Source organism: Oncorhynchus mykiss, chromosome 6, assembly GCF_057628025.1.
Source record: "Oncorhynchus mykiss isolate SJ-2025 chromosome 6, ASM5762802v1, whole genome shotgun sequence".
NCBI lineage: Eukaryota > Metazoa > Chordata > Actinopteri > Salmoniformes > Salmonidae > Oncorhynchus > Oncorhynchus mykiss.
Genome location: NC_143027.1, coordinates 53,626,205 through 53,638,341, shown reverse-complemented (window position 1 = coordinate 53,638,341; position 12,137 = coordinate 53,626,205). Strand labels below are relative to the sequence as shown.

Here is a 12,137-nt window from a genome sequence, read left to right as displayed (position 1 = left end):
CACATACTGTCTATAATGTCTATACATCCCATCATATACACTTCCGGTCAAAAGTTTTAGAACACCTACTCATTCAAGGATTTTACTATTTTATTTATTCTATTTTCTACATTGTAGAATAATAGTGGAGACATCAAAACTATGAAATAACACATATGGAATCATGTAGTAACCAAAAAAGTGTTAAACAAATCAAAATATATTTTAGATTTTAGATTCTTCAAAGTAGCCACTTTTTGCCCTGAGGACAGCTTTGCACACTCTTGGCACTCTCTCAACCAGCTTCATGAGTTAGTCACCTGGAATGCATTTCAATTAACAGGTGTGCCTTCTTAAAAGTTAATTTGTGGAATTTCTTTCCTTCTTGAGCCAATCAGTTGTGTTGTGACAAGGTTTAATTTGATTTGATTTGTATATGGAAGATAGCCCTATTTGGTAAAATACCAAGTCCATATTATGGCAAGAACAGCTCTAATAAACAAAGAGAAACAACAGTCCATCATTACTTTAACACATGAAGGTCAGTCAATATGGACCATTTCAAGAACGTTGAAAGTTCCTTCAAGTGCAATCGCAAAAACCATCAAGCCCTATGATGAAACTGGCTCTCGTGAGGACCGCCACAGGAATGGAAGACCCAGAGTTACCTCTGCTGTAGAGGATAAGTTCATTAGAGTTACCAGCCTCAGAAATTGCAGCCCAAATAAATGATTCAGAGTTCAAATAACTGAAACATCTCAACATCAACTGTTCAGAGGAGACTGTGTGAATCAGGCCTGGTCGAATTGCTGCAAAGAAACGACTACTAAAGGACACCAATAAGAAGAAAAGACTTGCTTGGGCCAAGAAACAGCTCCAAAAGCCAGACTACAATTTTCAACTGCACATGGGGACAAAGTTCGTACTTTTTGGAGAAAATCCTCTGGTCTGATGAAACAAAAATAGAACTGTTTGGCCATAATGACGATCTTTATGTTTGGAGGAAAAAGGGGGATGCTTGCAAGCTGAAAAACACCATAACAACCATGAAGCACGGGAGTGGCAGCATCATGTTCTGGGGGTACTTTGCTGCTGGAGGGACTGGTGCACTTCACAAAATAGATGGCATCATGAGGTAGGAAAATTATGTGGATATTGAAACAACATCTGAAGACATCTGTCAGGAAGTTAAAGCATGGTCGCAAATAGGTCTTCCAAATGGACAATGACCCCAATCATACTTCCAAAGTTGTGGCAAAATTGCTTCAGGACAACAAAGTCAAGGTATTGGAGTGGCCATCACAATACCCTGACCTCAATCCTATAGAACATTTGTGTGCAAAACTGAAAAAGTGTGTGCGAGCAAGGAGGCCTACAAGCCTGACTCAATTACACCAGCTCTGTCAGGAGGAATGGGCCAAAATTCACCCAATGTATTGTGGGAAGCTTGAGTAAGGCTACCCAAAACGTTTGACCCAAGTTAAACAATTTAAAAGCAATGCTACCAAATCCTAATTGGGTGTATGTAAACTTCTAACCCACTGGGAATGTGATGAAAGAAATAAAAGCTGAAATAAATCATTCTCTACTATTATTCTCACATTTCACATTCTTAAAATAAAGTGGTGATCCTAACTGACCTAAGACAGGGAATTTTTTTAAACTGAGTTTAAATGTATTTGGCTAAGGTGTATGTAATCATCCGACTTCAACTGTATGTATATAAAACAAAAGCTAGACAATCGGGGTGCATTGAAATTCCAAAAGCAATGGATAGAGGAAAATCTGTTGCACATTTTGATGGTCAGGATATATAATACAGTTTAAGTGTGGCCCTCCGGACCTCGGTTGAAGACTGAATCTGGCTAGCTGGGTAAAATGAGCTTGACACCCCTGGTGTAGAGGGCAAGGAAGGGGAGACCTTTCCTCTGCAGATGAGGAGAGAAGAGTTAAAAGGGTTGTGGATGTCCAGAGTATGGGGTAGGGGTCTCGATGGAGCTCAGGAGGGTAGAGAGATGGGGTAGAGAGGCGTGGAGGGTGAGGCCTTACCTGTGCAGATGGAGCCGTTCCCCACATAGCCAGGCTTACAGGAGCACAGGTGGCCTCTGATAGTGTTGGTGCAGATGGCATTGTCATCACAGGAGCTCTGCCCACTGGCACACTCGTCATGTTCTGAGGGAGAGATGCAGCAGGGTCAGACTGTGTGGTAGTGTCTGACTGTCAGGCTGTCTGTCTGCAAGCGTATAGACTACTCAGCAGTGTGAGAGTGTGTTTGTGTCGTGAATGCATGTTTGTGTTTTTTAATATTTTTGCTCTGTGTTTGTATGTCGCAAGTGCATCCCTCCTGTAGGGTCATTGTCAGTTGTTTTCATTCAACAGTGTACTGTCAACTATCTCCCTCCCAGATCTGAGCTGCTTACTGAGGGGCTGGTCGGAGCATTTAGCCTCAGGGAATAGGGAGTGGGTTTGCACCACAGGCAGTGTATGATCAAACACCATGTTCATGCTCATCACTGCAAAAAAACATAATCTCATTTACTAGCCTACTTCTGGGAATCCATGACAGGTTGTGTAACACAAACACAGCCAAAAGTTATCTTGAATACAGTTAACGATTCAAACTTCGCCACAGTTGATCTTACACTGCGCAAAAACCAACGGTGGTAAACTGCATGCATTCCGGTGGAAGTTCATTCATTTCAAATGGGAAGCAATCCATACTGATGCTTCCAATCTGCTGAACTAGGCTCCAGTAAGTACAGTGTGTACTTCAATAAAATGTTTCAACTTGTATGTTGCTTTGCCTTGTGGTCTTTGAAACATAAGTGGATTAACCACCGAAGATGTTGCAAATGTGTGGTTTTCAACTACAGTATGTGTTTATGGGATAGCAACAAGAAAACTTTTGAAAGCTCAATACATTTACTTTAAAAATACAAGATACAAGTTTATGATGTTTAGAATTCTATGCAATTATGTTTTATATGTATTCTAGGCCATTGCTATTGTTGATTATATTCATAATAAAGTTGTGGGCTGTAGCCTGTTGTTATTAGTAGGTCTATTGTACTTTTTAGAATTGATTATCGCGATCATTATTATAGTAATGGAGGCTAGCTACTCCCATAGCTGGACAGTCTGTGCAGTGACAGTGCAGTGTGTGCTCCCTCACGCTCCCCCAGCACAACACAAGAAATCAGGTGTGTAGTGCTGGGGGAGCGCTAAGGAGCACGAAAAACCATTGAATGACAAAACAAATAAATATGAAGGCTACAGCAGCCTAGAGGTAGGTAAATGGTGCTTTCTTTCCTGTCTTATCTCTGGCGAAGGAGGAAGAACTGTAGGCTACATGTGTGCACTGTATAGGCCCATTGGAGTCTTGACAACGTCAGAAAGTAAAAAATAAAAAATTAATTCACCTCTGCCTTGATATTCATAAAACTCCACTGACCTGCTCTTCCGCAGTAGAAACTCAGAATGAAATGTGACCACTTGGTTACAGCGACACGGTTCTGCAAAGGACACCCAAACCAGAGTGGCCACCGTAAAGCCCAAGAACCTGACCATCTCTGGAAGTTGCTGTATCCATGCTTGAGATCTTTAGCCAATATTGGCTATTGGTGGAGATGCAGGGCCCGTTAGGGCCGTAACACAATAAAAAATAACTTGTAGACTACAGTCTTTTATGTCCAAGAATACAAATGTAAAATAAAAACATATTTGGGGGGCCAAATGAAATCATCCGCAGGCCAAATTCGGCCTGTGATCCGCAAGTTGGAGAATCATGCAGTAGACAGTCTCAGAGTAGTTGCCGCAAGTGTCTCCTGACCAGAAATGCTGGTATGGGGCCGGCTTCTGTCAATCTTGGATCTAATATTTTCTATAAAGAATCGTAAAAACTTTTTGCAGAGATCAGGGGATGCAAGCATGTCACTGTTAGGGATGGCACCAGCAATACACTCAATTATGAGGGATTTATCAGAGATTAGGGTAGAGAAGTGTTTCGTCTTGCATCGTTTACTGAAACATTGTAATTTCTCATCAAATCCTTTATTATCTCATAGAATACTTAAAGTTTGCTGGCCTTCCATTACTATCAGCTAAATGGCACTGTCACATCCTGATCTGTTTCACCTGTCCTTGTGATTGTCTCCACCCACTCAGGATGTTGCTTATTTTCCCCAGTGTATTTATCCCTGTGTTTCCTGGCTCTCTGTGCCAGTTCGTCTTGCATGTTTGTTAAGTCAACCAGTGTGTTTTTTCCCGTACTCCTTTTTCTCATCTCTTTGCTAGTCCTCTCGGTTTTGACCCTTGCCTGTTTTCTGGACTCCATTCCCGCCTGCCTGCCCTTCGGTACCTACTGGACTCTGAACTGGTTTTGACCTATTTCCTGCACACAACCATTCATTACATTCAATTTATAAAGCACGAGTGTGGTCATTAAACCAGAGTGAGACTATGCCAGACAATTTATTCTTGATTTTAACTGGTGCCACTGAGTCTAAAGTAGCCTGACATACAGTATGTCATTTAAACTTTTCACCAAATGATCTGTGTGAAGACAGAGAACAGGATCAGTGGTAGAGGACAAAAAAGCAGTTGTGGAGTTAATGATGCAAGAGCGAGTTGGGACTGGCACATTTTTAGGAGGAGGAGGAGAAAGCGTTCTAAAAACAATACTGACATGGTTAGAGACACACACATTAATAGTTTTTCCAAGTTTCAATATTCAGACCATGGGACAGCACAAGATCAAAAGTATGGCCTTTGTTGTGTGTAAGCCCTGTGGCATGTAGCACAAAGTTAAAGGATTCTAACATGATAAGAACATTTTCAACTAGTGCATTGTTTGGGCAACACACAGGAATGTTTAGATCTCTAAGAAATATTAGGTTTAGGAGGGTAATACACTAACATATACAAGATGGGCTGTTTCTTGTTCAAGCTATAGATAAGCCTCTCAAATGAGGAAGATTCACCACAGGGCTACATATAAACTTGTCTCTATGAATGACGGCTACCCCACCACCACAGCCAGACAGCCTGGATTTCTGTAGATAAGAAAAGGCTGGAAGGGTAGTTTCAAAAGTGAAAGATGGCGCCTTGCTTCTCGCTCTTAGGAAACTTTGCAGTATTTTTTTCATTTATTATTTCTTACATTGTTAGGCCAGAAATGTTTGGGTGTTATTACATACAGCCGGGAAGAACTATTGGATATTAGAGCGACTCGAACTCACCAGCAAAACCATCATTACGACCAGGAATATGCACCCCCAGGGAAATTCCAGAAACCAACCCAAAACAATGCTGGCGTAGGAGAGGTTTTCGGAGTGGTCTTCTAGTCCGATTTAGGAGGCGCGCACACCAATCACCGCTTCCAAGTATGTATATTACTTGCTAATGTTCAGTCTCTGGATAATAAAGTTGACAAGCTCAGGGCGAGAGCCTCTTTCCAGAGAGACATCAGGGATTGTAACATTCACGGAAACATGGCTCCTGTGATCTACTGTCTGAATCGGTCCAGCCAGTGGGATTCTCAGATCATCGTGCAGACAGGAATAAATATCTCTCCGGGAAGAAGGGCGGGGGTGTATGTTTCGTGATTAACGACTCATGGTGTAATTGTGATAACATACAGGAATTCAAGTCCTTTGGTTCACCTGATCTAGAATACCACACAATCAAATGCCAACCGTATTATCTCACAAGATCATTTTCTTTGGTTGTAGTCACGGCCTTGTATATCCCCCTCAAGCTGATACCACGACAGCCCTCAAAGAAATCCACTGGACTTTATGCTAACTGGAAACCACATATCCTGAGACTGCATTTATTGTAGCTGGGTATTTTAACAAAGCAAATTTGAGAAAAATGCTGCCGAAGTTCTATCAACATATCGACTGCAGAACTCATGCTGCCGACCACTGTTACTCCAACTTCCGGGATGCCTATAAGGTCCTCCCCCGCCCTCCCTTCGGAAAATGTGACCATAACTCAATTTTGCTCCTCCCTTCCTATAGGCAGAAACTCAAACAGGAAGTACCTGTGAGAAGGACTATCCAACGCAGGTCTGACCAATCGGAATCTACATGTACTCTTCAAAATTGTTTTGATCACGCGGACTGGGATATGTTCCGAGTGGCTTCCGAGAATAACATTGACAAATTCCCTGATTCAGTGACTGAGTTTATCAGGAAGTGTATCGGAGATGTTGTACCCACTATGACTAACAAAACCTACTCTAACCAGGGGCTCCCGGGTGGCGCAGCGGTCTAAGGCCCGGCATCTCAGTGCATGAGGCCTCACTACTGTCCCTGGTTCAATTCTAAGCTATATCACATCTGGCTGTGACTGGGAGTCCCATCGGGCAGTGCACAATTGGCCCAGCGTTGTCCGGGGTAGGCCGTCATTGTAAATAAGAATATGTTCTTAACTGACTTGCCTAGTTAAATGAAGGTTAAATACCAATACATTTAATACAAAATGTGGATAGATGGCAGCATTCGGGCAAAACTGAAAGTGTGAACCACAGCATTTAACCTTAACCATGGCAAGGTGACTGGAAATATGGCAGAATACAGACAGTGTAGTTATTCCCCCGCAAGGCAATCAAACAGGCAAAACATCAGTATAGAGACAAAGTGGAGAGACAAAGTGGAGTCGCAATTCAACAGCTCAGACACGAAATGTATGTGGAAGGGTCTACGGACTACAAAAGGAAAACCACCCACGTCGTGGGCACCGACGTCTTGCTTCCAGACCAGCTAAACACCTTTTGTGCAGCTTTGAAGATAACACAGTGCTCATGTGGCCCGCTACCAAGGCCAGGGCTTTTCCGTGGCCAATGTGAGTAAAACAAGCGTGTTAGCCATCGCAGGGCTGCGTCCTCAGAGCATGTGCAGACCAGCTGGCTGGTGTGTTCACGGACATGTTCAATCTCTCCCTATCCCAGTCTGCTGTCCACACATGCTTCAAGATGGCCACCATTGTTCCTGTACTCAAGAAAGCAACTTACCTAAACTAGTCATTTAGGTAACTGACCTAAATGACTAGTCCAGGATCATATCACTTTTTGTTACAAGCATTTTGCTACACACACTAAACACGTGTATGTGACCAATAAAATGTGATTTGATATGATTTAGAGGACTAAAATCCAATCCTCTGGTATAAGCCAAATTTCAGTTAGCATTAACATATCATACAGCTACACCATTGAGAGCATCCTGACCGGTTGCATCACCGCCTAGTATGGCAACTGCTTGGCATCCGACCGTAAGGCGCTACAGAGGGTAGTGCATACGACCCAGTACATCATTGGTGCCAAGTTCCCTGCCATCCAGGACATATATACTAGGCAGTGTCAGAGGAAGGCCTAAAAAATTGTCAAAGACTCCAGTCACCCAAGTCATAGGCTGTTCTCTCTGCTACCGCACACAAAGCTGTACCAAAGCGCCAAGTCTAGGTCCCAAAGACTCCTTAACAGCTTCTACCCCCAAGCCATAAGACTAAAAAACAATTAGTCAAATGGCCACCCGGACTATTTACATCCCCCGCTCCTACTCGCTATTTATTATCTATGCATAGTCACTTTTCCCCTACCTACATGTACAGATTACCTTGACTAACCTTTACCCCCCACACATTGACTCAGTACCAGTACCCCCTGTATTTTTTTATTTTACCTTTATTTAACCAGGCACGTCAGTTAAGAACAAATTCTTATTTTCAATGAAGGCCTAGGAACAGTGGGTTAACTGCCTGTTCAGGGGCAGAACGACAGATTGTACCTTGTCAGCTCGGGGGTTTGAACTTGTCCAACGCTCTAACCACTAGGCTACCCTGCCGCTGTATATAGCCTTGTTATTGTTATTTTATTGTGTTGCTTTTTATTACATTTTTTACTTTAGTTTACTTAGTAAATATTTTCTTAACTCTATTTCTTGAACTGTTGGTTAAGGGCTTGTAAGTAAGCATTTCACAGTAAGGTCTACTACACCTGTTGTATTCTGGAGATGTGACAAATTATTTGTTTTTTATTTGTTTTTTTGTTTTGTATGCACTGTATATTCAACAAATGAGACAGACAAATTTTACAAAGTCAGCTGTGTGAATGGTGAGACTTGGCACAGACACACTATCTAGTGTGCTCTCCCTCTTCCTCTCCATATTGATCTTCCTCTCCATGTTCCTCTCGCTCCACTCTCCTCTTCATTATCTCCCTCCACTCTCCTAAACTAAATCATGATGCTAGACGTCACTTTCATTCAATAAAACAAAATCCCCTTCACACAAACACACGCATACAGTATCATCATAAAGCTATACAGCACGTGCATTCAATCAATCATCAATCAAAATGATTTAATAAAGTCCTTAGTGGAGAGATTGTTTCTCTGTTCATTATGTGTTTGTCAGACTGATGGATAATCAGACAGGATAGAGCACACAAAAAGACATTCATAGATGAGCCGTTCTTAATATATAATAATATGGCATACCAACCGTACCAACCTTGTCACAACACAACTGATTGGCTCAAATGCATTAAGAAGGACATTTTTTCCACAAATTAACTTTTAAGAAGACACACCTGTTAATTAAAATGCATTCTAGGTGACTACCTCATGAAGCTTGGTTGAGAGAATGCCAATAGTGTGCTAAACTGTCATCAAGGCTACTTTGAAGAATCTTAAATATGAAATATATTTTCATTTGTTTCACACTTTTTTAAGTGAGAGAGAACAGCTCACTGAACATTACTCGCCCCAGCGGAGCCGGTTAGGCTGTTATGTTATCCAGATTGCAACTTTGCTGTCAGATTGTCCGTTTGTAAATTCAGAGAGTTCCGCGTTCAGAGTGCACAGCAGACGCTCTGGCCCATGAGATTACTGACACTTTCTGACAATGGCCATATTCAACGGGTGTTGAGCGTTCGTAAGTTCATAAGTTATTCTGCGCTCTAGCACACTCAGACGAGAATGCTCTGAAATCGAGATAGATGGCCAGACTGAATTTACGAACGCACCCAAAATGATTACTTGCAAAAGTGTAGTCTTTTGTTAAGACATGTAGCTAGCTAGCTAGGTAAACAATGAACCATATTCACAATGCACAACGTTATTATCCTGCATGAATCTGCAGGTAGCTAGCCAACCAGGTTCAATGTTAGCTAGCTAACATTAGGCTATAGCTAACCAAGTAAATGTCTCTTTCTGTCAAAATTAGAAACATATAATATCTGATCATGTATCTAGGCAGACTATCTTACCCATTTACATCATTCATGGTTGGACATGTCTCCTGTAGGATGCCATGGCTGCCCTTAGTTTTAAGATGTAATCCGTAAGCTTTAATACTCAAATTCCACTGATTTCAAAACTCAGTCCTTCAGAACAGAAAGTGGAGCAATTTTAATACACGATACATCAAATAAAAAAAAGCTGCATTAGACAGGATTACCTAGATGTAATTACAATCTCAAATAGACAGAGTGCTAAATGGCAGACTAATCCTAACTCATCTCTCGGCATGTCCAGCCCACTCATTATCTCAGCCAATCATGGCTACGGGGAAGGTTTCCCCCTTTTACCTTAGCTAAACCAACTGGCCTCGTAATTTAACAATTTTATTTGGATTTACAGATGGCATACAAGTTTGTTATTAAGGCACATGAAAGTTCACATGTTCAAGAAGGCATTTCTGCCAAAAAAAGGCATTTTGCTTTTTAAAAATGTTTTACGTTCAAACGGCTCTCCTAGTAGTGACCCGTGACATACGCCTAGTTTCCTGAAACGGGTCACACATTTACAAAAAAATATATGGGGGATTGGAAATTATGCAGATAATTACATTGATGGAATCTACAATCTATATGCACTATTAAAGCTGATCTACCCCCTAACAAACATTTAAAAACTAATAATTATATTTATACAACCATAAATCATGATCTTGGGTGTATAAAAACAACCAGAGGAACAAACAACCCATTAGACGAAGAAACAAAGGCGATGGCAGTCCTAGCAGAGCTCAGAAAGTTAAGTTCAGCAATGAATGAGAAGCTAGACAACTTAGTCAGTCAATGGACAGCAAAACTTAGACTTGATGAATTAATAAATGAGGCTGAAAGTAGAATCATCGCACTGAAAGAAAGATGCCAACGCAACCTGCAACCAGCTGGAGAATTACTCAAGGAGATCTTCCATTTGCATCTAGGGAATAGCTGAGAATTCTGAAAAGAATGAGAACTTCAAAGAGAATCTATTGAAGGGCCTACTGCAATTACCTCTGGAGCTGAATCCAAACATTGAAAAGGAGCACCATTCCCTCATCCACGAGCCCTTGGAAGAGAATACGCCCCGAGATCAAATCCTGGTCCAGTTCTTCCTCTACCACACAAAGCAACGAACACTGCCCAAGGAATGGGGAATGTAGGGACTAGAATACCAAGGAAAGTGAGTGTCATTGGTCAGCTGAATACAACGCAAGAGGAAACAGTATGGAGAACTAAAGGCACAATTATTGCAGAAAAACATTAAGTTCAAGTCTATCCACCCTGCCACTCTGAAGGTGTTCTTAGACACCGGCACAGTGACCTACCCCTCTACTTGGGAGGCTGCAGATGGCATCAAACACCTGGGGATCCAGACAAAGATGTCCGAAGCGGAGCAAGAGGAGTGGGACCTTCATTTAGCCGGGCTGGACCTTTACTTGGCAGACTTGGGATTGGGAGAATGTGGACAGTCACCAGATACCTCAGAGGGAAAAAATTAGACACGTTGCTGATGATGACTCCAACAGACCGGTAGGATTTGATGTGAGGGATACGAATAGGACAATGGACGACACTCCAACAGATGAAAGGTGAAATTTGAATCCATAAAAATGAAGAAATACAATGCATTGGGAATGTATTCAGACCCCTTGACTTTTCCCACAGTTTGTTACGTTACAGCCTAATTCAAAAATGTATTCAATTGTTTTATTCCCTCATCAATCTACACACAATAACCAATCATGACAAAGCAAAAACAGGTTTTTTTAAAATACAAAACTAAAATATAAGTATTCAGACCCTTTACTCAGTACTTTGTTGAAGAATATTTGGCAGCCATTACAGCCTCAAGTGTTCATGGGTATGACGCTACAAGCTTGGTCCATCTGTATTTGGTGAGTTTCTCCCATTCGTCTCTTCAGATCCTCTCAAGCTCTGTCAGGTTGCATGGGGAGTGTCGCTGCACAGCTATTTTCAGGTCTCTCCAGAGAGGTTTGATTGTGTTCAAGTCTGGACACTGGCTGGGCCACTCAAGAACATTCAGAGACTTGTCCCAGAGCCATCCCTGCATTGTCTTGGCTGTGTGCTTAGGGTCGTTGTCCTGTTGGAAGGTGAACCTTTGCCCCAGCCTGATTTCCTGAGCGCTCTGGAGCATGTTTTCATCAAGGATCACTCTGTACTTTGCTAGGTTCATCGTTCCCTCGATCCTGACAAGTCTTCTAGTCCCTGCTGCTGAAAAACATCCCCACAGTATGATGCTGTTAGCACCATGATTCACCGTAGGGATGGTGCCAGGTTTCCTCCAGATATGACGCTTGGCATTCAGACCAAAGTGTTCAATCTTGGTTTCATCAGACCCGATAATCTTGTTTCTCATGGTCTGAGAGTCTGGCCAGAAGGCCAGCTCTAGGAAGAGTCTTGTTGGTTCCAAATGTCTTCCATTTAAGAATGATGGAGGCCATTGTGTTCTTAGGGACATTCAAAGATGCAGAATTTTCTTTTTTTACCCTTCCCCAGATCTGTCTCGGCGCTCTAAGAACAATTCTTTCAACCTTATAGCTTGGTTTTAGCTCTGACATGCACTGTCAACTGTGGGACATTATATAGGCCGGTGTTTGCCTTTCCAAATCATGTCCTATCAATTGAATTTACCACAGGTGGACTCCATCCTTGATGTTTCTACAACTTGATTGATCAATGGAAACAGGATGCACATGTATGGACATTTCCTTCGACTTCATGGCTTGGTTTTTGCTCTGACATGCACTGTCAAATGTGGGACTTATATAGACAGGTGTGTGCCTTTCCAAATCATGTCCAATCAATTTTTCACAGGATGATCAATGGAAACAGGATGCACCTGAGCTCAATTTCGAGTCTC

The 12,137-nt window shown here is 42.0% G+C and overlaps 1 protein-coding gene across 1 annotated transcript in view; it reads right to left on the bottom strand.

Annotated features, from left to right (window-relative positions):
- LOC110526153 (protein kinase C-binding protein NELL1) overlaps positions 1-12,137 on the bottom strand; it is a 408,096-nt gene that overhangs the window by 90,378 nt on the left and 305,581 nt on the right. Inside the window, exon 14 of the mRNA XM_021606800.3 lies at positions 2,029-2,151. Within this exon, the coding sequence (XP_021462475.3) occupies positions 2,029-2,151 (123 nt within the window). The remainder of the gene's footprint in view (positions 1-2,028; positions 2,152-12,137) is intronic.